The sequence below is a fragment of the Sturnus vulgaris genome, chromosome 4 (genome assembly GCF_052056855.1).
Source record: "Sturnus vulgaris isolate bStuVul1 chromosome 4, bStuVul1.hap1, whole genome shotgun sequence".
Lineage (NCBI taxonomy): Eukaryota > Metazoa > Chordata > Aves > Passeriformes > Sturnidae > Sturnus > Sturnus vulgaris.
Window position 1 is genome coordinate 2,455,363 of NC_142246.1, and position 25,774 is coordinate 2,481,136.

The 25,774-nt window shown below is 43.7% G+C and overlaps 1 protein-coding gene across 1 annotated transcript in view; it reads left to right on the plus strand.

Annotated features, from left to right (window-relative positions):
- The window catches only part of DDRGK1 (DDRGK domain containing 1), a 33,927-nt gene extending 13,480 nt beyond the window's left edge, over positions 1-20,447 (plus strand). Inside the window, exons 3-9 of the mRNA XM_014876217.2 lie at positions 2,467-2,573; positions 4,116-4,217; positions 11,524-11,646; positions 13,646-13,684; positions 16,630-16,686; positions 17,364-17,412; positions 18,913-20,447. Coding sequence (XP_014731703.2) covers positions 2,467-2,573; positions 4,116-4,217; positions 11,524-11,646; positions 13,646-13,684; positions 16,630-16,686; positions 17,364-17,412; positions 18,913-19,085 — 650 coding nt within the window. The 3' untranslated portion in view covers positions 19,086-20,447. The remainder of the gene's footprint in view (positions 1-2,466; positions 2,574-4,115; positions 4,218-11,523; positions 11,647-13,645; positions 13,685-16,629; positions 16,687-17,363; positions 17,413-18,912) is intronic.
- The last annotated feature ends 5,327 nt before the right edge of the window (positions 20,448-25,774 follow it).

A 25,774-nucleotide genomic window follows, 5' to 3' on the forward strand; every position in this document is an offset into this window, starting at 1 on the left:
AGCTCATCCAGTTCCACCTCCTGCCATGGGCAGGGACACCTTCCACTATCCCAGGTGGCTCCAGTGTCCATCCTGGCATTGGATACTTCCAGGGATGGGGCAGCCACAGCTTCTTGGGAATTCCACCCTCACAGGGGAAAATTCATTCCCAGTGTCCCATCTAAAGCTGCTTTCTTTCAGTTTTAGTGCTTTCAGTGTGAGGTTTCCCAGCTGAGCACAAGCCCAGGCTGCCCCAGCACAGCACTTGGGGGATGCTGAACTGATTTCACCAGCACTCTGACCCTCCTGCATCCACCCCAGGCTCAGGGACAGATGGAGTTTCAGGTTCCAATGGACTCACCCCCCATGGAGTGTCCCAGCGTTGTCACAGCCAGGAGTGTGTGCAAAGTGATTGTTAAAAGCTGCTGAAACAATCACCTCTTTATTAAAATGAAATAAAGAATTGCTGGCCTTGTGCAGCATCCTCCCTGCTTTTGGTGGAGCTGTTCTGCTGCAACAACAAATTAATTCAGCAAATGCTTTGACTGTGTGTTTATGTTGCTGTCAGCACGTTCAGGTTTATTTAGCACATATTAATTGCACTAATATCAGGTTTAGTGCCCTGCTGACCTCCCCAGCTCTGCTGAATCATGTGCTGTGTCTGCATCCCCATCTCTGGCTTTTGTTGGATGTAACTGCACACACTGGAGGGAGTGATGCTTCAGGGGTCACATCAGATACTTCCAACAGGAGGATAGAAATGTCCTGGACAATAAAAGACGTGTTTGATCCAAGAGTGGGAAAAAAAAGTTTTTAGAACAAACCTTCCTTAGATTTCTGCCTCATGACTGGCTCAGGTAATCTTAATATAGATGAAATCTGAGAAGCCCTCGGGTGGAATAGTGTCATAGATGGGGTTTTATACTTGTGGTGTTCACCAGAAATTATTTTCTAAACAACAATACCAGAACTGAGCTGTTAATTTTGGAGTAATAACTGCTAGTGCTGGGTGTGTTCACCCATTGTGTTTGGAACTCCCCTCCATGCTGTATTTAAAATATAAATAAAGTTGTTTTAAGCATCATTAAATTTATAGAAGCCACTGTGTCAGGTCTGAGTATCCCTCCTTGCTCTGTGTGCTGCAGGAAAGGGTAAAAGGAAATTCCTTTTGATCATCTCAGTGATCAGACTGCAGTAATTCTCTGAAGCCCAGCTCAGCAAGCAGGCTCATATGAATTCCATCTCCTGAAAACAGCTGGTAACTTTGAGAGCCACCTCCACAGCTCTCAGATACATTTATTTCTAATGGTGTCTTGGTGGTTTAACCATAGTCCTGTTCTCTGTCTTGGAATTAGTAAAACAAGAATGTTTCCAACCTAATTCTTCATAAAAAAAGAAGAGGGAGTATCATTCATCCATATTTTCTTTTCATAGCAGTTTTTGGGTTGCCAGAAAAGGGAGCCAGGTGCTCTGGAGAGAGCTCCCTGCAGAAAACATCCTGGCACCAGCCCTGCCAAATCTCTTCCAGTTTGGATCTGAAGTCAGCATCGAGCAGAACAGCACTGGGGATGCTCAAAGCACCAATTATTTTACCCAAAAAGGGGATCCATGTGTGAGGAGCTGTCATTGTGAGCCTGCCATGGCTCTGAAGATGTTGTGTGGTGTTTGTGCAGGGAGCTGAGGATTTCTCTGGGAGTGTTCAGGTCAGTCCCCAGGACTTTGGTGGCATCAAGGACTGATTTAGACCAACAAATAAAGTGGCCAAATATTCCTGAGTTTTGTGCAGGGAGGAAGTGGCTGCATTTAAAAGCTCTTTTTCCTCAGCCCCTGAGTGAGCAGAAATGCTCATTTGCACACCCTTTGAGCATAAAACTCTTTCATATTTCACCCTTGCAGAAATCACCTCTGTAAACAACCATTTGTCATACAACAGGCAAATATTTACATGTCATTTTCTTGCAGGCAGACCCAAGATTTGCATTTCAAGGATTTTTTTTTTTTTCCCCTCATCCCTGAAAGGTTATTTCTGTCAGGCTGGAACCAGTGGATGAGTGGGGTGCCTCTGAATCCCACTTTTTCAGTGGATATGTTCTGCAAAGCCTGAGGGTAACTGGGAAGAAAGTCTCTGCAGGCCAACGTTGAGCAGATAAATAATGACAACCATTAGCACAATTTATGTATCAGAGAAAGTCTCTCTTTTAATTGTGGAAAGCAAGGAATATTTATGAAAAGCTTTCCTTCAAAGGATCAAGGGAATTTTTGCTTCTGCCTTCACTTGAGTGTGTGTTTGCCTTGTTACTTCTGCTCTGTGGCTTTGGCAGTCTCGTGTGATTTTTTTTTTTTTTTTCCCTTTTTCCATCTAAAAGGGTCTTGTCTGAAGTGTGTGTCTCCTTTTCATCTGCTGCTGCTTTCCTAGGCAGCACTAAAGTTTTCTCCAAGGGACTTTTGCCAGATGATTTAAAATTTGTCATTTATGCAATGTTGCAGAGGAAGAGGATGCCGAGGAGGTGCCGGAATTTCAGGTGTCTGGGAAAATTGGAGCAAAGAAACAGAGGAAATTAGAAGAGAAACAAGCCAGGAAAGCACAGAGAGAGGTGAGAATTTCCTGCCACGTATTGAGCAGAGCCTGAACAGCTCAGCAGAGAACTGGGGGACAACAGAGCCCAGAAAAGCAAAGGCAGTGTCATCACTAAATGGTTGTCTTATCTTAAAAATGTAAATTCAGCTTTTGCTGGCCCAAGAAAGGCCATGGAAAACAGTGTCTCATTTTCTTTCCATTCACACTGGTGGAGAGGAGAGGAGTTAAATTTGAATTCTCTCCCTTGGATGTTTCCACTGCCTTCCAGCTTAATGTCAGCACTGTCTCCCCTTAAAAATGCACCCTAAACCCCCTGGGCAGCTGTGAGGGGTGGTTCAGGTGCTCTCAGAGTGTAAAAACTTGCTTTGGTTTTATCTGTATTCAGCCATATTTATTGTTTTTACAGGCATGGGGAGATGAAAAGCATTTTGGTGTTAAATCAAAGGAAGCAAGAGGCTTTTTCAGCCTTCTGAGAGCAGCAGTTTGTGCATTTTCCTTGGAATTGTTCTTTTTTTTTTTGCAGACTCTGTATAGTTCTGCATTAATATTTCTAAAGCTTGTGAAATCCCAAGTTGGGAATTTTAGTGTCACCTGAGGTTTAAATTCAGAGTAGTAGATGGAGCAGTTGGTAAGAAACTTAATTATTAGTTATATATAAACTTCCATTACGAATCTTTTCTCAGTCAGTGCTTTCATCATTTTGTTACTTTCCATACTCATTGTAATTTTTCCTTTTTTTTTTCCTTTGTGGAAAATCTGAGCAAAGCTGAATGAAGTTGGATAAGCATCAGTTGGTGGAGCAAGGAATCTCCTGTTTCATTTTAAAACAAGCTGATTTTTATTTTCCCATGTAGACAGATAAATTCCTTGGATGGGGCTTTTTCTCTGAAATACTCAAAGCCAAATCCTCCACTGGAATATTTTCTGCTTATCCTTTTTAAATATTTTCACATTTAGGTATCCTGAAGAGCCTGACAAAAAAAATCCTTAAAAAACACACTAAACAACCTTTTTATTTTTCCCTCATTTTGCAACAACCTCTTTGGCTTAAAAACAAAAATAAAATTATTTCAAGAGACCATTGCAGCTTTTTCTGTAAGAGATTCTGCCCAGGTTAATGATACGTATGAATGAACTTTATTTTTACATTTTGTGTTCCAAATCCTTTTTTTTTTTTTGCTTCCTTGGGGTCCATTCTAACTAAACTTCAAGTGAGGAGAAACGAAATTCCATAACACAGCATTGCTTAACATCACTGTTGTAATAACCTCATAAGCACATTCAAAACTTAAACTGCACATTTAACTGTAAACTGTTACTGAGATACAGATAAGACAAGTGAGGAGGGTAATTTCTAAATTTACCACAATGTTGAGTGTGCTGAAAGGGAGGGGAAGTGAAATGATAATGGCTTTTTATTATTATTATTCTTTTTGATGTTTCTTTCTGAGCAGGCATCTAAAAGTTGGTAAGAAATCCCCTCGTGGTATCCTAACATGAAATTTTAAAATGTAGATTAAAAAAGAGTAAAGCTTGGCTTGCATCATGTTTATTTTAGGCTGAAGAAGCAGAGAGGGAAGAACGAAGAAAACTCGAGTCAAAAAGAGAAGAGGAAAGGCGGAAAGAAGAGGAGAGAATTCGTCTGGAGGAGGAACGACAGGTGGGAATAATTGTATTTATCTGTGGAAAATCTGAGCCAGCTTTGCTTTTGGGATTGCTTCAGGGGAAATTCTGTGACCTGCAGGGACCACAGGGTCTGTCCTGCTCCAACCATGCCCAGGATTTGGAGCTCAAGGCTTGGACCAGCCCAGCTCTGAGTGGCTCCTAAGGATGGAGATTTCACAGCTTGCCCTGTTCCCTTTGAGCTGGAAGCAGCAGGGCAGAAAGCAAAAGGCAGCAGCAGCAGCAACAACTGATCTTGCAAGTTTTGTGTGAAATTTGTATGATTTCATTCTAATTCTTATGTATTTGCATGTGCTTCCCAATTAAAGATTGCTGAGCTGTGCATATGTTAGCAGAAGTGACCCAGAAAAACAGGTACTGCTCAGCTGAAATGCTTTTATTGAAGACTTTTCATTAGTGAGGGAGGAAAACTTGACTTCAGAGCTGCTTTTTGTACTCAGGCCACCAGTGCTGCTGGCTGAGAACTTCGTTGTGTGGTGGAAAGGACTGAGGTGTTCTGCACAGTCCCGAGATGAAAAATTGCAGCTCCCAGCTCTCACTGTGAAATTGTTTGGAATTTTTTTGGAAATTTGTGTCTCTGGTTTGTAGGGAGCAGATTTATTTTCATTTTCTCCAAGTGCAGGTTATATTAGTGGGGTGTGTTGCTGACAATATTTTTAAAAGCAAAAGACAATTTTTGCTTTCCTCTGTCGAGGGCATGAAGGCAAGATAAAGCAATTTAGGAAAATAATCCATTACACATTGTATCCAGATTACAGATTGTACCCATGAGATCTTTATGTGAATATCCATTTAGCTCTGGGGTTATTCCCCAAAAATCCTTTTCCTTCTGAACTCTCAATTCCTTTCCATCCGTAGAAGTCTTGAATTTCAGAAATTGGAGGGGGAGAATGTCAGCACTACAATATCAGGATGTGTAAAAAAGTCTGAGATTTTGTAAAGCAGCTTGACCAAACTTCCAGAGGACCAATAATTCCACAGCTTCCCTCCCAAGAGAGATGTACAAATTTATTTCTTTCATATTTTCCTGAAGTTCTGAGAATTTCATATTCTCAATACTCAGAACAAGGAGTTGAAATGACTCCAGTGCTTTGGGGAATTGTGTCACACTGGCTGGACAGTGACATGAAGTGACACTGGAACTTCCAGTCCCTTGCAGGGTGGCAGCCAGCACAGCACAGCAGGTGAATTTTTAAGCAAATTCCACCTGAGCTGGGCCAGCCTGCCCTGAGGATTCTGTAGCACAGGACTGAGTTGTTCTGCTGGGGTTTGACCTGGGCTTTAGCAATTTACCTACATTAACTCAGGCACAGTTGAAAAGTTGAATAGAAAATAGAGGTGAAATTTCAGCCAGACATTTCTTCACACAGAAATATTTATTTATCTTCTTTTAATTTTGTTTCTGTTCAGTTGAGGGCTGTGAAATTTATTTTTGCTTGAATGAGGAAACTCTCATTTGTTTCTGGTTTAATTTGCAGTATTCCTAGTAGAAACTGCACTACAGCACTTCTGTTTCACAAGGTTCAGGGAGAAAGAGGAATACAAGCTACAAACTATTTATTTGTTTGTTTCTTTGTTTATTTTAAAATTTTTTGAAATCCACAGATTATTTCCTAGAACGTGGAAAATTGCTCAAATGCCTGAATCCAGCCTGGACACTTTAGCCACTACCTACCTACTTAAATTCTGTAATTTTAAGCTGTTTTAGTTTGGTTAAATGATTTGTTTTCCCAGTATTTATCAGGACAGCAAGCCCACCCACCAGGCTACATCAGGAACATTATTCTGCCTCTCAGAGGAAAGTGCTTTCAATATTTAATTTTTTTGCTTGTGTCTAAGTTGCTAATCCAGTAACTGCTGAACATTTGGAGCGTGGATCCAAGTAAATATATCTGACAATATTTAATGTCCATGCTCAGCTGTTTTCTGATAATTTTAAATCTGTCTTCATGGAGTTTGTAACAGGAAACAGAATTGAAGAGAGCTCAGAGCATCTCATCTTTCCAATCTTGTTACAGACTGATGGTGTGATGGAAAAGGCACAGCCTCTCTGCGAGGATCATTGGGTTTATGGAATACACAGGATAAAAATGTCATTTCTTTTCCTCTAGAGGAAGAATTCTTCACTGCACCAAGTAATGTCTTGTCACCAGCAAAGCCCTGTGGACTGCACGTGTGATAATTCCATTCCCTCATCTAAATTAGGTGGAAAGGCAAAATTCTGAAAGATATGAAAGATACCCCAAGTAGGGACTGATAGATAGTCAGGAGATAAAAGCCAGGGGGCAGCTGGTTTTTTTTTAGAGGCATTTTGGTCACTGACATTACCACAAGGCACAAAAAAATGAGTTTATCACTGAAGTTTGCCTGACAAAGTGAGGTATGTCAGATAGCTCATTTTCCCCTTCCTGTCCCAGTACATCAGAGGATTTCTGCAGGTTCACTGGCAGGAGCAAATCCCCAAACAAGCACAGCCAGCTTTGGTAGCTAAATTCCATTTGAGCCTTTTTTTTTTTTCCAGTCTCTCACCCAAGAATTGCTACTAAAATTGTGCTGACAGGTGGGAACTCTACCTTGAGGGATTTATTTGGGCTAAAAATCTTACCTACTCTTGAGAAAAATACCCTCTGCTTCTATTTCAATAGATTTGTATGCACTTAGAAATAAAATGTGGCTGCCCCTTGACTTGAGTGTGTTGCAAACCAGATCATGTATTTTTAAATTCAAGTTTCCTTTCCAGTGTTCTGCTGAGCTGATTGGCTACAGGCCTGAGGAAGCTCCTTTATAATTGGCATTTGCTTCAGCTCTGCTTTACCCTGGGGATTTCCCTTTCACTCTTGGAGTTTTTTGGTGGTGAGCTGGTTTACCAGCCAACACCTTATCAATGAGAGTGAGCTTCCTCTGATGTTGCAAAACAGAGTCTTCAGACAAAAACCTAGCAGATTGCTCACATAAAAAACTCTTTTTCCTTTGCCTGTGCACAGAGATTTTGGTGAATTTGCATTTAAGTGCTTAAAGAAAAATGGCCTGGATCTTCAGAGCTGTAAAAATGGGGGTCAGGAAGGATCACAGGGATCCTCTGGAAGGTTCAAGCCTAAAGTTTTGACTCTTTGATATTTGATCACTCGAGGCACCAAGTTTTAGTTGTTTTATTATGTGAACATCAAGATTTGTGTGTGTCTCAGCAGAGCTCTTCATTATCTGTTTGATATTTATATCTATTTTTCCTGCATAAACAGTGCATGCATTTCTGGAGGCTGATGGAGAACCACTCCATAATTTCAATTTAAGCATCACTTTTCAAGTGTGTATGCTTCCCTCCAAATTAATTTATCCTGAGGGAGTGCAAGTTGAAAACCTTGCAAAAAACCTCATTCTCCTCTGATTTTGAGGGGATAAGAACTCTTATTCTGTCTGAGCAGTGATGGGAGCAGCAATCCTACAGATCCCTCTGCCCTGTGCCAGATTATTCTCTGCAAAATCCCCTTTTGGCTTCCTGCAGAACCTGTGCTGACAATTCAAAACCTGGGTGTTGTACAGGGAGGGTTTCTTTGGTCCATGGCCCTCTAAAAATTCAGGATGCTGCTCCTGAATGAAAATTGGGATCAAGGTAAGAGGGTGAGGATCTGAAAGGAGCCTCAAAGGAGCTGAATTTTATTTCCACAAATGAAAAACATTCTTCATGGTAATTGAAAAGTTATATTATTAAATGCAGACTGGACTAAAGAAGTATGATTACACTAAAAAAAATTGATTTTTATATATAGCATGATAAGGAGAAATATCTTGAACTAAAACTTGATTTTTCTTGTATAATTAAATTTGGCACACTAAGTGAACAAGTGAAAAACAGGTTTTTGGGGTTGTGTTAGACATGCTATTTAAACATAATACATTAGCTAAAGTTACTTAAACTTATTTTAAGTTGGATAATTGGTAAATATGTGCTACTAAAAACAAAGCAAAACCATAACATATAACTGAACTTCATATTTTTCTTAAGCTCTTACTTAACAAAAAATTTTACAATACTACTGGTTTTTATGCTTCAAACTTAGAGTTCACAATTTTTTGCAGGTAAAACACAAGATGTTAGGTACAAGTTGGAATTCCTGTGTAATTCACATCTGTGTGTCTGCTTTTTACTTACACATCCAGGTTCTTGGTGGGCAGGGGGCTCTGGGTGAGGAAAAAAAACCGGAAAAAGAAGGTTTGAGTGACTCATTTATTTATTTATTTTTTCAATAAAAATGTGGTCAAAGTGGGATAGTTTGTTCTTCACGTGCAGTGGAATAAACGAATCAAAAAGATATTTTTACACTGTTTAAGCTCCCAGTCTGGGTAACATTTAGATGGGTGAGGAGAGAGGCAAACCTGCTTAAAAAAATAAAATTAAAAAAAAAATAAAAGCAGGCAGCTGAAGATGAGCATCTGCAGTTACCAAATTTCCACCTGCTGGGATTTCCCCAGCACCCCACCCATGGCTGGGGGGTGGCCCAGCCACTCTCTGCTCCAAACCACGAGCTCAGAAGGAGCCTGAGGTGTGGGGTTTGACAGGGGATGGAGCCCAGTGTCCTCTGTGCCACAAAATCCCAGCCTCAGTTTGTGGGGAGCAGACCCTGAAAGGCTCCGGGTGTTTTTCCATGCCTGGATTATTTTTATGGACACACTGAGTTTTGTGGGAATGCTGCTGCCTCTTTTTGACCCTGCAGTTCCCACACAGCTGCTCCGTGAGAGAAGAGGGTTAGAGAGATGTTAGAACAAAAAAAAAAAAAATAAAATAAAATAAAAATATTCCCAGACATCCTGACCGTGCCAGGGTTCCCCTGCTCAGCCTCCACCTTGCTTCTCTCTGGGCACTTGTGCAAAATCAGCTCTCCTCTTGTTCTGAACCAAGCTGCAGTTTGGATAAATCTTTTTTTTTATTATTTTTTCCCCTACAAATTGAATCATAGGTGAATTTAGGTTGTAAAGCATGCGAGGCTCTGCATCAATTTTTAATTTTTAGCCGAAAAGAAAAGCAGCTGGAAATAGTTAACGTTATGGAGAAAGCTGCAACCACCAGGAAGCTTTGAGGGCTGACACACTTTAGCTCCCAAAGCAGTGGCTCAGAGCACCTGGAAATTCTCTGCTGATCAAAATTCAGCATCTGGAAAACAAAACTGCTGTTGGCAAGAGAGGGGCTGGTAGCTGAGTGCTCTGCCAGTCTCACAGCAGGGCTGCTCTTCTGCATGTGTTGGGAATGGAAGTGCTGATAGGAACGTGCTGGGAAACTTCCAAAAAATGCAAAGTGCTGCTTCTCAGGTAGGGAAGGACCACAGGAAGGAGCCTGGCTCATTTGTTAAACCTTCCAAAAGCAGGAAAATGTGTTTTAGTTATTGTTGCTCTTAGTTACAAATGGGACACTGTCTTCTGATTTTTTTTTTTTTTTTTGCAGAACCATCTAGAAATTATTTACCAAAGCAATTTAGAGGCTTTGTGATTGTTTTTTTTCATTTTCCTCATTTCAAATCCTGCTGAATTACAACCTCTCTAATAGACCAGGGGAAGAACATTATTCTTGTCCTTCCAGGATCAAGATTAAATTTAATGCACTTACAAGAAGAGAACAATTGCTGTTGCTTCCAAATGAAATATGGTTATGTTGTTCTTGGCATCTGCAGTGCATATAAGGAAAAAAATCTGCTGTTGGATTAATTGTTGTGGTGATGAATGACCCAAAAATGATCTTGTTTTGTCTCAAGAGCTTCCTCAGATCTGTAGATTTTTCATGAGATAGCAGTTTAAAAAATGAATTTGGCTTTGCAGATACACTCAGATCCTTTCAGTCCTGTTTTTCTCATTTTTAGATGTTGGCAGGATTCTTTCTCCTGACTTTCTGGGAATTTTATGAGATAAAAACGGGACCAAATACTCCTTGTTTTTTATCAAAGGGTATCTTTTTTAATATGGATATCTTTTCTATATACTGAGTGACCTGTTCCTGTCTCTCCCTGTTTTAATGGAACAAATATTTATATTCCAGCTGTTTAAGGAAGCAATTAGCATATTAATGTCAAAGATGTAGCATGGCAAACATTTAAAAATCAATATCATTATTCTTTAAATGATCAATTCCTTTGCTAATGATAGAGGAATGCCCTGGGATTGTCACTGAAATTTGAAGAACTCCTGTGTTTGTTTTATTCAGCCTCTGGAATGTGATGGAGCCAGAGGCCAGATCCTTTTGGAATCTCTTTGTGCCAGGTGCTGCACAAATATAAATTCCTGTGTGGAAGAAACTGTCCTGCAGGGGAAACATTTTTGTTCTGTGTGAGCCATGGAATCTTTTAGATTGGAAAAGGCCTCTGTCATCATCAAGTCCAACCTTCAAAGTTAGTCCTGCCTTCTCTCAGAGAAAGCAAAACAAATTTAAAATTAAAACAATGGAAAGCTGAAAATTTAGGAGTTCCCAGTAAAAAAAAAACTTTTCTTATTTGAAACATTTTCTAAGTGATCTGCCACACTCCCAAACCTTTAATCACCATTTTGATTTGTGAAGATGTGAATTCCACAGAACCAGGCATCACCCTGTCACTGATGCTGGGCTTGGAGTTTTCTGGGTCAGCTTTATTGTGGGCTTTAAGGCTTTAATATTTATTTCAGGGTAAGCCATGAAGATTTTTCATTGCAGATAACCAAAAGCCTGAAGCTTTTGTTTAACAAACAACATGTAAAAAAAACCCTTTTGTTAATACAATCATGCCTTGCCTGCTGTTCCTAAAATACTTTACATAATAATTTATATTCCATGTAGGCACATTTTGCTGGAAGAAAGTTTTCCTAAGAAAGATATTTGCTTTGAAAACTTGATTTTACTTGAAACCTTTACAGGCTGGCTTTTTCTCCCCACCACTGTAACTCCAATGTTCCTTGTGAGCACTCCCAATGTCCTGCAGTGGCAGAGCAGAACTGGGGCCAGTAACCAAAAATGTGGACATTGCATCAGAGTGCAGGGAGGGGCAGGGACTTCCTGTCAGAAGCAGCAGATTCATGCAAATGAAGCAGGCAGGTTGCTATTTAAGAGTGGTTTTCTGTCAGCTCTGGTAAGAGCCAGCCCTGGGTGTGAGATGGTCACTGCCTCAGAGGTGGCTTCTGAAACTGGTTGTGCCATCAAGGGACAACTTAACTTCATCTTAAAAACTTTTTATGTGCTGGCTGCAGAGAAAGAAGATGCTGCTTCACTTGAAACCTGATTTGGGAAAGAGCAAACTGACCACTTGTGTGTCATCTTTTCTGTCCAGGAAGAGGAAAAAAGGAAAGCAAAGGAAGAAGAGGAGAAGAGAGAATATGAAGAGTACCTGAAGCTGAAGGAGAGTTTTGTAGTTGAAGAGGAAGGGGTTGAAGAATCAATGACAGAGGAACAGGTACGTGAGGCTGGCTCTGCACTTCCCCTTCTCTTGTTAGACTTGCTGCACTCTGCCTCGTGTAAAATAAACTTAAAAGTAGGAGTCAGCCAAAGGTTTTTGCTTGTGAAAGCTAAATTGTGTCTGTGGCACAGGTTAACCCTGGAATATTTCCTGGGGAATGCTGCTCTTCCTCATACCAGACTCCTACGGGTTATTTTAGACTTCTGAGGGAACTTGCTGGAAATTAATTCTGTCCTCCCTGTGTCTAAGAACTGAACTAAAACTCATTCTGGAATTCAGATAATCTCTCACTGTCAGCAGCTCTGCCTTACCCACAGAGACTGAGCCAATAAAGTTGAATTTGGAGTTTGAAAGTGCCCACAGACTTTGGGGGCAATTGTTTGGGTTTGGCTTTATTTTCTATACTAAGAGAGCTGCTGTGAAATCAAATTAAAAACCAAGCTCTTGTCTCAAAAGGCTTCTGATAAGGGAATGCTCAGGATAAACTCACACTGCTGCCCTTGTGGCTGCCTGCAGAGCTGCTGGGGATGGTGGTTGAAATGTGATATTTGATATAAGATCACAGCAAACCTGAAAAGGTTTTGCTGTTGTGGGAGGCAGAGTTCTTGTTTTGTCTGGTGAAAACCTGTTAGACACAATTTATTTGCTATCACATCCTGGAATTGCTCTTGGGTTGTAGCTGCCAATTTGAGCTGTCCAGTGCATTTCTTGGGAAGGATTTATTGCAGGGCCATGTGTACATTTGCTCTTCTGCTGAAGAGACTCTGGAATTAAATGGATTTGCTTTAGTGTGACTTAGAGTGGCTTCGAGCACAGCAGATTGTGCCTAATGCCAAGCAGCATTGACTCATTGCAAGTTCTCACTACAGACCCCTTCCCATCAAGAGAAATTCCTTCATCACACCAGGATTAACACCAAGAGTTCTGTCTGGTGATGGGGAATTCCCTAAGATGCAGTGAACAGCAAAATGCACACTTTCATTGACACTTCCTTCAAAAATCTCTACCTGTCCTGTTAGGATGTGAGATTATCCCTAAATATTGAAGTGTTGCACTCCAAACTCCCTTTAAAGCTGGAATGTGTTGATTGTCCATGTTCCTACAGCTGCCTGTTAAGGAGAAATTAATCTCTCTCCATGTCAGAACAGAGAAGGGTGTTCCTCACCTGGAAGAGCTTGGCAGGCACTTGATGATGCCTGGATCTCAGCCAGAGATAACTTTGGTAGGGGTGGGGAGTTAGAACTTGAATTGCAGGCAATTTAAAAGTCATATTCCGAAATAATAACAGGTACAGAGTTATTTGGAGACAGCAGAAATGAGAAAGGAATTAAGCAGACACCCTGGCCTCGTGATGGCTGAAGAACTGAAGCATTTCAGTGTCCTCTTCGAAAAGCTGACTCTGCCTTGTGTGGTTGGGGCTGCTCGTGCTGAAAATCAAGCTCCTGGCTCCAGAGCTCCACCAGTTAATTAAGCTGATTGATTTCCAGAGTTGCAGAGTAACCTGATCTCTTTTTGACTTCAATGCACAGCGTTTGCATTGCCTGTGAAGTGGAGCAGCTCACGTTGGTGCCCTGGATTTCAGGTGCACGGCTTTGAAATGCTTGAGCCTCCACAGGTGCTGTGCTGCACTTGGCCATCTGCAGGTCCTGAGTCACTCCGGGTTTTCCTCTGCACAAAAAGTCCTTGGTGTGTGACTTCATGATGCTTAAACTCACCCAGGTGTGATTATTTCAGGGTATTTATGAGGGGGAAAAATAAAAAATTGTATGATAACCTTTCAGGAAACAAATTGTACCTGAGCCACATTCTGTCAGAAATCCCTTGTGAAGATTAAATCGAGATTACTTTTCTTCCCAGTCCAATGTCTCAGTGTGTGTAGTTAAAACTTAGGAATTATGCAATCTAAATGCTTTTATAGTATTTATACTCGGCAAGTTTTTGATGCATTTAATGCTCATGAATTTAAAATAACAGTTGTTTTCCTTGCTGTCTCCAGTCTCGCAGCTTTCTTATGGAATTCTTGGAATATGTTAAGGTAAGGTACCTTTGATTTTTCTCCTTAGATGGTGTAAAATACCTTTTGTCATAGAGGGACACCTTTACTTCCTCTTTCATTTATTTAAATATTCAACAAGTAACAAAAAAGGTACCTCCAGTAGTTATTTTCTGAACCAACACAAGCACGTCCATGATTGCTAAAACACTTTAATTCCAGCTGGGTCCTGGCTTTTGGGGCAGGATGTGCCTCTTGCCCTGTGGTATAAGACAGGCCTGGTGCATCTCCCTCAGAGTTTATGGAAGCAATGTTTTGTGGATTGGGATTTGGGGCATTGAGGCTTTTCTGTTTGTGAACATCAGCCACTGATTTAAAACCATGTGAGCTCAGCAGGAAGGAGAGTTGCTGTACCACGAGGGTGTTTTTGGGCCTCCAACGCTGGCACTGGAAAGCTCAGTCCCAACTTTCCTGTAATTCCTTCATTTTTTTTCTGTCCATGCAGCTTCCAATGTTGTCTTAATGTTTGAGAAGCAGCTCCCTTGTTTTAACCAGGGTGTGTCAGTCTCCCTTTCATCCCATTGTATGGGTATTTAAAACCTGGGCTGTGCTCCTGCTTTTGATCTGTGAGGGCAAATGCTTTCCACTATTGCTATATCAAAGGTCAGATGCATTTTTCTCCTCTCACTCCAACACTGTCATGCAAATCTTTTTTTCCTAATGAATCCCTTTCTGATCTCTCAGGATGTGTGAAGTGTGTGCAAGGCTTCTCTAGCAAGCAAATCACCTGGATACTTAGTGAGCTGCTAATCATTTCGTGTTCCAAAATCTCAGCTTTGGGCCGGTTTTGCACGTCCATTATCCCAGCAAAACCCTGGATTTACAGCAGATTTATCTCCTGGACTTACAGATTTGCCTCATGGATAACTCTCCTTGGGGAATCCTTTGGAGTGATTGCCAGGAGAGCTCAGTGCAGAGCCCTCCAAAGCTCTGTAGGTAAAAAAGGAGATTCCAGTGTCCCTTGGGATCTCCCACAAACACTGGGAGGTTTCCAAGGGATGACACAGCCAGGGCAGACTCTGCCCATTGCCCCTGGGGTTGTGGTGGATGGACCAGATTAGTCACAAACTCCCAGTTCAGTGTTTCAGCATTAAGTTTTGTATCAGTCACTTCATCTTGACGTCAGAGAAATTAAACTTAGGCTGGAAACTGAAGTCTGAATATTCGACACCTGATTTCCTCTGCAGAGCTGAGCTGCAGAACTGGGGCATTGCTTTCTTTCACAAGTTTTAAGTATTTTTCTTTAATCTTGAAAGTGTGCTTAATGTATAGATTATGTATTGCCCTCACCTTCTGTTCTGTTCACAGAAACCATTGACAGGAAGCAGTGCTGAGCTGCTCGTAGCTGTCTGAAAAAAAATGTATAAATCAAGGGTAATTGGCATTTTTTTAAAAACTAAAATTGAATTTAGCTCTTCTGTTGAATAATTTCTTATGCTGGTATCACCTGGAGATAGTTCACCCCATGCTTCATCCTTAAGGGTGTTGGAAGCAGAATGCAGCCTCTTGCTGTGTCCTCCCTTGCTGAGGACAGCAGCAGCATCACCCTTAAAATGAAATAATCACAGGAAAATGTGGATGTGGTTTTGTTGCTGAAGGAAAGTTAAACCTGTCTCTAGAACATGATGCATGTGGAGAAATGTTTTATTCCCTTGGGACCTCGTGGTGTATTCCAGAGTGTGGGGGGTGCATCCTGATCCCAGCCCATCCCCTCGGGCTCTCATTCCCAGCAGGATCTGTCTTGGGAAGCTTCCCCTAAACGTGGTCATTGAGGGGGGATATCTTTAAGGTCCTGTTTTTCTTGTTCATGTGGCTTTACACCAACCCCCCAATCCCTGTAAAAGAAGATGTGACGAATGTTGGCAGTTCCCAGCTCTGAGAACTGAATTCCATGGACTGGTTCCAGTTCCATGTGTTCAGTCCATGGTATTCAGTTCTCTAGCTTGGCTGCATCGAACTTCACAACTGCTAAATCTGTGTGTGGCTTTCTTTTGGGTCTGATTTTATTAATGAAAGAGATTAATCTATTTCAGCCTCTCTTGATTTTTTCAGTGGCCTCCCAGTATGTTCTCCAGACCAGAAACAAAGGAATTGTTTGAAGTGTTGAATTTGTTAATGGAGATGCAGCTCCTGTGGCTGTACATACATGGGTTTTAGGAATATAGTCCTGAATATTAACTGAGCTTTCCAACAGTTTTGTCTTTTCCAAGCTCCTTACAAACACTGCATCCTTTTGCAGCTAAACAGATGAGCTCCTAAAACTTTGGCAGAGAAGAAAACAGGAACCAAGTAGCTCCAGACAAGCACTGCAGGTGTTTTCTCTGGAGCTACAGAGAAGCACAAAACCAGATGTGAGCAGTGGTGGCTTTGCCCTGACTGAGAAAAGCTGCAGGAAGAATCTGTCAAAAGCAAAATGACAATTTGCAGTTCCAACACTGACAATTTTAATAAGGTGTTGGCTTGCTTAGGAAGATTATTATGGCATTAATACACATGACATCAGTAAAACAGACTAAAGCACTTAATGCTGCCAGTCTTGCCTGGGTTTTATGTAAGTGCTGATACACACCAGTGATCGTTTTAAAAGGTGCTTTGGAACATCCCTCAAAAGAAGAAAGGGATCTTGATAAAACACACTGGAAATTAAAGGTGGCAGCAGAGAAACTCAGGGGGTGGGGGAAGAGTCATGGCTGTTCTTGTGCTGATCCTAATGTAAGGAAAAGTCCAGGATCAGCAGTGGCAGATGTGTTTGAGCCTTGCCCTGTGTGGGTCAGAGCACTCAGCCTTTCCACAGAGCTCCCTGCTTTGGGTAACCTGAGAGTTTCTCATCAGAGGAAAGTGCTTACTAGGACATTTTTTTATTTGAATGGAAAAAAAAAAATCCCAATTTTTTCATTCATTAGCTTAACTCTTGTTTGTCTCCACAGAAAACAAAGGTTGTCCAGCTGGAGGACTTGGCTTCACATCTAGGTTTAAGGACACAGGTAAGCACTGACTTTTGGAGTGGAAATATTAATTTTTGCTGGGCCCCTGCCTCCCTCTTATACCAAAATTCCATTTAAGTGCACAGTGGGTTACTTAAAGGATTTATCTGGTTAAAAATATAAATTATAATCTCCTTCTGCAGTTACATAACAACAAGAAAAAGAGGTAGAACTATAGAAACCAACACTTAAGGTGTAGTGGAACAGCATGCTTGGAGTAACTATAGAGTAAACCCAGTCATAAATTCAGCAGGTTGTTGCTTTGGGTTGGTAGGAGAGGTTTGCTCCTAAAAGGAGTAGGAAAAGATAGAAAAAACGTGGAATTTTTGAGCAAGGACCTTGGAGAAGAACCTCAGCATGCTTCATGGAACTTCATGGCACTGCACAGCCTTTCCATGAGAAGATTCCTGTAAGCCCCTGCTTCTTGAAGCAGCCAAGCAATGGCAATAAAATTCTCTTTTAAGGGATAGGGAATTTAATTTGAACATCCCAAAATGCAAAAAAAAAAAAATCCTCCCTCAAAGACCAAAGGGCTGATTGTATCTCTCTGTGTGGGAGTACTGAATTCTTTAACCCTGAGGGATCTCAGTGTAAACCTCTGTAGTTTATCTGAACATGTGAAATGTTTTTTGCTCCCCTTTTGATCAGTCTGTTACTCCTTTTTCTCTTCTGCACAGGATGCAATTAACAGAATCCAGGACCTGATGGCAGATGGCACCCTGACAGGTGACAGCCAAAGCACAAAGGGGATCTTTCTGTAGCTGCTCAAGAGGTGGTGGTGCAGAAAATGCCTTCTTTGTGGCAGAGAGAGAATTCCAGTGTCATTCCTGTTTTAAGGATCTAGTAGGACTTGGTAGCTAGATATTTATATTTTATTTATTTACCCATCTGCTGAAGGCTTTTTGAGGCTGCTGAGCAGCCAGCTGCAAATGGGGCCTTCTGAAATCTGAATTTGAGAGGATCATGGGGATGATTTGGGGTGGTTTCCAAGCCTGGTGGTTAAAGCCAGGGCTGGGGTGTGGCATGTGGGACAGGCAAACATCCCAGAGCACTGCAGGGTGCTGGAGTCAGTGAAATGTTTGTCCCAGCCCAGTCCAGGTTGGGATGGCAGCAGAGACTGAGCATGAACAGGGCTGATTTAGTGCTGGGCAATCTTCTTTCCAAGGGAGAAGTAGGGAAAGGTGCCAGCACAAACATGTATTGACCTGATCTTGTGCTCGTGGCTGGGGAACACCTGTCTGAGCACACGTGGAAACCCTTTGAAATACCCTGAAAATGCTGGGAATCCAGGGATAAGGATGTGTGCTGTCCTGGCTGGCTCTGCCTTGGTGTAATGCATAAAAACAGAGTTCTGTTCTCAGTCTGGTTGGAGCAACAGAAATATGGGAACTGAGCTGCATTCCCTTTGAGAGGGGAAGCTGGAAAGGCTGAGCTGGGCCCCACAGGGGCTCTCAGTGCCCTCCTGGAAACTCCTGCCCTGCCTTTCTCCACCAGCTGCCTGAGCTGAGAACATGAGCACCAAGGAAAGCAGGATGGGGAAGGGTCTGGAGAGGAATCCGTGTGAGGAGCAGCTGAGGACACTTGGCTTGTTCAGCCTGGAGAAGAGGAGGCTGAGGGAGGATATTCATCAAGTTCTGCAACTTCTTCCTCTGGGGCAACTCTGATCTCAGCTCCCTGTGACAGGGACAGCACCCAGGGAATGGCTGGAGCTGGGTCAGGGGGGTTTATTTTGGATCTCAGGGGAAGATTCCTCATCCAGAGGGTGCTGGGCACTGCCCAGGCTCCCCAGGGAATGGGCACAGCCCCGAGGCTGCCAGAGCTCCAGGAGGGTTTGGACACCACTCCAGGGGTGCTCAGGGTGGGATTGTTGGGGTGTCTGTGCAGGGCCAGGAGCTGGATCAATGATCCTGCTGGGTTCCTTCCAGCTCAGGACATTCTGTGATTCCATGAAAACGAGGAACCTGCAGCAGCTGCTGTGGAGCTCTCAGCCAGCTGTTGCCAGTGCACAGAACGTGTTCCTTTGAGCAAAATGAGCATTGCCAGGGCCCTGGGCTGCTGGCACAGCCCTGCTCCAGCACCCAGCAGTGGGCAGGAGATGAAAACCTGCCTGGCCTGGATGGGAAGAGCTGCCTCAGCAGCTGGAACATCCCAAAGCAGTGAGTGATGCCTGGTGGGAAGTGAGGGGAGCCCCAGAGCTGACTGCAGGGTCGTGTGTTTGCCCTGCAGGTGTGATTGATGACAGGGGAAAGTTCATTTACATCACTGCAGAGGAGATGGCAGCCGTGGCTCAGTACATCAAGCAGCGAGGCCGAGTGTCCATTGCAGAGCTGGCCCAGGCCAGCAACTCCCTCATCAACCTCCAGCCTGACAGCAGAGCTGTGGCTCCAACCGTGGCCTGAGAGAAACACTGCAGGGCTCTGACCTCTTAATGAATAAACCACATAATTAAAAGCAAACCAGAACCTCCCCGGTGCGTTCGTGGTGCCTGAAGGTAGGATGCTCTTTGCAAGCATCAGCTGCAAACTCAGAAGTTTTTGCTTTTCCTTCTGTTAGAGCTGGTGTTAAATGGTGATTTAACTGGTGTTAAGAGTTGATTGTACAAGAGGCTGGCCAGGAACTCAAACACTGATGCACCTGTAGCCCAGGAAGATCAGTAATTTATCCCTCATGTTGCTGTAAACAAACTTTTTATTGTTTGCAGATTCTGATGTCTGTATCAAGTAGATTTGGGGTTGGTTGCATTCAGGATTCTCCAGGCTTGCTCTGCACTATGGAGCTGTTTAACTTTGTGATGGACACAGCCATAGGTGTGTAGATTTTGGCTGCTGTACCCAGATTGGAAGGAAAGAGTCAAAAGAAGATTTGCCTTTGTTCTTGCTGAAATACATCCTGAAACTCTGGAAAGAATGTGGTTGCTGTGTTAAAACTTCCAGGGGCTATTTCAGGAAACCTTTGCTTTATAAATATGTTTATATATTGGTTTGTGTAATAAAGAGTTTGCTTGCAGACAAGCTGCATCATTTCCCTGTAGCCAGGAGACAGAAACTCCTCCAGGGAAGGGTGAACTGGGCTCATTTATTGTGCAGGCCAGTCCTGCTGATACCAACCAGATCCTGGTGATTCACCCTTTGAAGTCAGAGCCAGCTCCGAGTGTCTGAAGGCTTCAGACACCCCCACCCCCTGGCCTCTGTGTTCTGCTGGTTTGGGGGTTTTTAAATAAAAACTTCAGACACTGTGAGTCATGCAATTAATGTTCCAAGTTAATGATTATTAATGTGTTAATTGTACAGGTCAGTGTATTTCCTGCATATGAATATTTATTTTTTAAATCATTCATTCATTCTCCTTTCTGAAATCAGCAGAATTTATGTGGATAAACAGTAATTGGGGAAGACAAGAGGTTTTGTCTCTGCCAAACTTAGAAAGAACTTGAGCAGACTAAAAGCCACGTTATCAGTGGGATGAGACAGCAATAAAACAATGGAAGGAAACATTTCCTGTTAATCTCTGCACTGCTGCTGGATGTGAGAGTGCAGGAGAGGGGAGTTCCACCAGCACCACGTGTTGGTGTGAAAGATCAGCACATCCTGAGTGCTGTACAACCACAGCCAGCAAAGAGGTGATTTCACATCTGAGGCTTGTAATGTCTCTTACTTACGGGTTGCATATTAAATTAAAAAAAAAAAAAATGGGTTTGCCATTATTTTTTTTTTGTTCTGTCTTAAACTGCTCTTGTAATAAAATCAGCAATGTTGAAAGAATTGCAGAGGTTTGTGTTAGGAGGGACAGGGTTGGGGTAAGACATGGCTGTGAGCTCTGCCAGCAGCTGCTCTGCTCTCCTGATCCTCTCCCACCATTTCCATTCCTGTTCTTTTTACTCAGCAGCATCCTCTCAGCACTCAGGAAAGCTCATTTTTCTTTCCTTTTGGGGTGCTTTGCTGCATGTGAGTTGTGAAGCTGGGGATTTACTGAGCCAGGAGAAAATAATGTAGGTAACAAAAAACATGAGTGGGGCTTCTGACTGTGCTGAAAACTCCTGTGGACCAATCTGCCCTGCCTTGAAGGAATTGTGGCACTTCTGAGTTTCCTGAGTGGCTGCAGGAGGTGAGGGCAGGTGGGTGCTGGTGCTCTGACCCTGTGCCTTGGGGAACAGACACTACTCAACTGCAGCTCAGTTTTCTATTAAAGGAGTGTTTTAATATTTTCTAGGAATTCATTTCCAAAGTCCCAGGAGGCAGTTGGAAGTCTGGAACACAATTTCAGGCCATTTGTTTGGATGGTTTATAAATGAGGCAATTCAAACCTAAGCTGTTGTTTCAGTCTGTGTCTGTGGAAGTGGAGGGGGAAGAAATTCAGGGCTGTGCCCCCAAAATTACTTCACTGGCTGAACTCAAAGCACACATTTAATGTATCCCAAAGTGACACCTGATAGGCAGAGAGTTGTTCCCTCTGTGCTGACACTGAAGGAGGGAGCACCCCTGGGTGTCCTGGCTGAGCTGGGAGTTGTCCCCAAGGTCCTGGGTGAGGGTGGTGGCTGAGGGTGCTGAGGGAGAGGTGGAACAGTCTGGGGGTACTGGGATGCTCTTCTCTCCTAATACCCAATAAACCTCAGTGTTGAGATACTGAACTTCATCTCCCTCCAGCCTTTCAGTGCCTGAAGCTCCAGGAGAGCTGGGGAGTGACTTTGGACAAGGGATGGAGGGACAGGACACAGGGAATGGATTTCCAGTACCAGAGGGCAGGGCTGGGTGGGATATTGGGAAGGAATTGTTCCCTGGGAGGGTGGGGAGGCCCTGGCACAGGGTGCCCAGAGCAGCTGTGGCTGCCCCTGGATCCCTGGAAGTGCCCAAGGCCAGGCTGGACAGGGCTTGGAGCACCCTGGGCTGGTGGAAAGTGTCCCTGCCCATGGCAGGGGGTGGGACTGGAATGGGATTTAAGGTTTTTTCCCAAACCATTCCATCATTCTGTGCTCTCTTCCATGGCTTTCCTCACTTTTACCCCAATTCCCTCCCTCATCCCATTCCCTGGGATTCCCTGTGTTTCTGTGGGACTCAGCTGGCACAGTCAGCACCAAATACAGGGCAGTAAAACAATGATAAAATGGTAAATACAGTAAAATTCTGGGCAGTAGATTTAGGGCTCCTCACTCTGCAAATCCTCCATATGCAAATCACTCATCAAAATTAGCCGTGGGCAAGGGCAGCTCCTCCCACTGCCCCTCTTTGCAAGAGACAGGATGGTTGGTGATATTTTGTTTCCTGCTGCTTTGTTCAATCTACTTTCATCTGTTTTTAATAGGTAGAACATTCCCCTATTATCTGACTTTCAAAAAAGTCCCTATTTTCTGTTAAACTGCATTAAATTAAATTAAAATGTTAAATGCATTGTGCAGCATTTTTCCCCACGTTTTCCCTCTGAAGTAGCACAGGACTCCCAGGTACTCTGGCTGTACACAGAAGGAATAATAATAATAATCATAATCATAATAATAATCATCATAATAACGAGCTCATTGGAGTGAACTTGTCCTAATTTGGCCATTCCACCCAAAGGCAAAGGGCAAAAAAAAAAAAAAAATTAAAACCTTATTTCCAGAACACACAAGATGAGATCTCATCAAGAAAAACTCCAGCTTCTTGTCTGATGGAAGAATGAAGTTTATGCAAAGTGTTTACAGGTTAAAAAATAAAAGCAACAAATGCCACAACTTTTCATTTTATTTCTTTGTGACAGGAGTTTTTCTACCCTTCACCCTGGGGGTCTCTGAGTTTTCTCTGTAACTATGGATACTAGGAACAGATTTTGGGGTTTTTTTCTTCTTGTTTGAGGTTCTGTTCTAATTCATGTTGCATGTTCATCATTTTAGGAAAATGTTAAATATCACAAGATGGCAGTGAATCACAAAGCTGCAATATTCCCCTCTGCACAGGAACAGCCACGTTCTGCATTCACAGATTTCTTTCTTTTTAACCCCAAAAGCAAATCCAGATCATTAATACCAATCTGTGGCTGCAGGGATCCCTGTAAAAAAAAAAAAAGCTGATACCCAGGGAAGTCTTGTGCCTGCAGCATTGCAGGGATGGGACTTTAATTCTTTTCATCTTTGATACAAAAGAAAAAGTAAAACAAAGGAGGGGGGGAAATATCTCCTTCCTGCTCTAAAGATAGAATAACATTTTATGATCACCCTGGATACATCAAAAATGGCATTTTCTATCCCTGGGGACAAGGTGGAACAAAGAGTGACATCAGCTGCTGCTTGGGCCTCGGATAAAACCCCACACCTGGAGTGCCCCAGCCCTTCCCAGCCCACCTGGTCCCGGTTTAGTTTTGCCTTCCCCACCCATGCTGGTGTTCCAGGCCAGGCTGGATGGGGCCAGGAGCAGTCTGGGACAGTGGAAGGTGTCCCTGAATGAGATGGGCTTAAGATCCCTTCCAAACCAAACCAAAATGATTCTTCAAAAGGCTTCTCATAGTGGGATGAACTGGTTGGGTGATGAGATCAGAGGAACAACTCCCGATTTTTTCATTGTCCAGTAATCCCCAGTTCATTTCTCTTGTGGAGTCAATTCCTGCCCTTCCCTTTCTGAACCGAACCAGCTGAGCTGGTTATCCCTGAAACCCCCAGGTCCTGTGCAGACCTGCACTGTGGGATGCAGTCCAGCAGCAGAGAGGCACAATCCCCCTTGGTCTCTCTTTTTCAGAACTTTCAGTGGCCTGGCATTGTGTTTAAGGTGACCTAAAGGCAGGGTTGGAGTGGTTGCAGAGGGGATCTCGCTGTGTGCTCGGGTGTGAAGTGTAGGAGGGATGGGCACCTCCTAAAACACCTCCTAAAACACCTCCTGGCCAGGTGGATCCAGGGTCCCTGCAGGGGACAGAGATTTCTCGTTTGTCTCAGGGGAAAATTCCTGCCAGCATCGAATTAAGAGCAGGGGACAGAGCAGAAGGGTGGCCCTGCTTGAGCCTGGCAGGGGACTCTGGGATCAGGAGTGTGGCTCTTGGAGCAGCACATGGATGTCCTGGTTCTGCTGGGACCTTTGGGTCGCCTCCCACACCCAGAGCAGCTGGGGGACACTGCTGTGGCTTTGCTTTTCCCCATCCTCCTGCTAGGAAAATGCTCCTCTGGAATGCTGGGTGTGAACTTGTCCCACTTGGCAGGAGCTCTCTGGGGAGGGCAGGGCTGAGGGGATCAGTGGGATCATGGGGCCAGGATGTCCAAGCAGGGAGAAGGCTGGGATGGGACAACCCTTGCAGGAGGTGCTGCTGCAGAGCTGCAAATTTCTCTCATCTGCTCCAATGCAGGAGCATTTTGGAGAAAAACAAAACAAAAACTGCAGGGTGGGACAAGGACATCCCACAGGAGCATGGCAGCTCCTGAGGACACTTTTCTCTGAGTGATGGCAACCAAGCACAGGGTCAGGCTACCCCGCTTAAAATCATTTAATACCTTTAAAAAAAAATAAAAATAAAAGGCCAGTGTTTCTGGCCTTTAGCACCAGCAATCCGATGTCCCAGCTCCTGTCACTCTGTCCCTAAGATGATGAGGAACCCACACCGTGTCTGCCATCTCCTCTCTCGTGGTGTGTCCCTGCCATCCAACAGCCTGGCACGTGCCTCGTGTCACCTTCACAACCAGGAGCTGAGGTTTCCATCCTGTGGGCCGGGATCCTGTAAACGTGGTATCTGTACCAGTTAATCAGGGGCTTGTTTTCATTTTCTTGTGGTTTCACTCAGAGTTAGGATTAAAAAACACAAAGGAGATGAATTTTCTCTTGTTCAGACTTGATTGTTTATTAAATCTTATCTAAAGTACAGAGTATTCAGCAACACTCCTAGTTACCAGCTAAAAGTGAGCAAAATGGGGATGAATCCAGCTAGGTACAGGGTCTCTTAAAGCTAAACAGTCCCATAGAGAATCAACACCTGTATTATTCACATTTTTGACTCAATAACCAAAATCCTGTGACCCTCAGTGCAGCACTGACTGTCCAACCAGAAACTACAACCTGAAACCATGAAGAAGGAAGAAGACAGAAAGGAGACAACTTGTCCCATACCTATCACTATATTCTAAAACCTTCAAATTCAAAACCCTTTACCATGGGAGTTCACATATTTCTATTCCAACTCCACACCAGTGATCTCAACTCCATCACTCAAATTTGGAAGCCTTCTCCAAGGTCTCAGATCAAAAGCAGAGTTCTCCAGGGGATCAGAGTCAGAAAGCACAGAAAGCTCAAAAATCCCAGGTTTCTGGGTTCCAACAGGATCCCTGATCCCCGTGAGCTCCTGCTGATGGGAAGGATGGGAAAGTGCAGCAAAGCTGCAGCTCCTGGTTGTAACCCTGAGAAACGAGGCTGAGCTGCAGCTCCAACACTTCCCACGCTCATTGTGGTGCCTCCACACAGGCAGAGAAACCTCACACCCATCCCTCCCATCTGCACCTTGTGCTGCCACCGTTATTCCCTTGCTGCTGCTTCCATCAGTGGGATTAACTCCTTCAGGGTTCTCTTCCCCCAGCAGCCACCTCCGAGCCTCTCTCCATCCTGGGGCTCACCTCATCCCTTCAGGGTCCTCCCAGTCCAGCACAGGATGTGCCCAAAGCTCCCAAAATACAACGTGGGCAGTTCTGGGCACGATCCTGGTTTGTCCCAGCACTGGGGTGGCAGCAGGGCCAGGGCAGTGCCCGTCCCCTGTGCTGGCCCTGCTGGGACACCTCCAGTGCTGGGGGCACTTCTGGGCTGCCTGTGACAAAAAGGACATTGGAGAAGGAAATGGAGCACCAAGAGCAGCTGAGGGAGCTGGGAAAGGGGCTCAGGCTGAAGAAAAGGGGGATCAGGGGGGACCTTGTGGCTCTGCACAACTCCCTGACAGGAGGGGACAGCCGGGGGGGGTCGGGCTCTGCTGCCAGGGAACAGGGACAGGAGGAGAGGGAACGGCCTCAGGCTGGGCCAGGGGAGGTTTAGATTGGATATTTAAGAAAAATTCTTCACCTAAAGGGTTTTCCAGCCCTGGCCCAGCTGCCCAGGGCAGTGCTGGAGTTCCCATCCCTGGAGGGTTTTAAAAGCCATGTGGATGTGGCACTTGG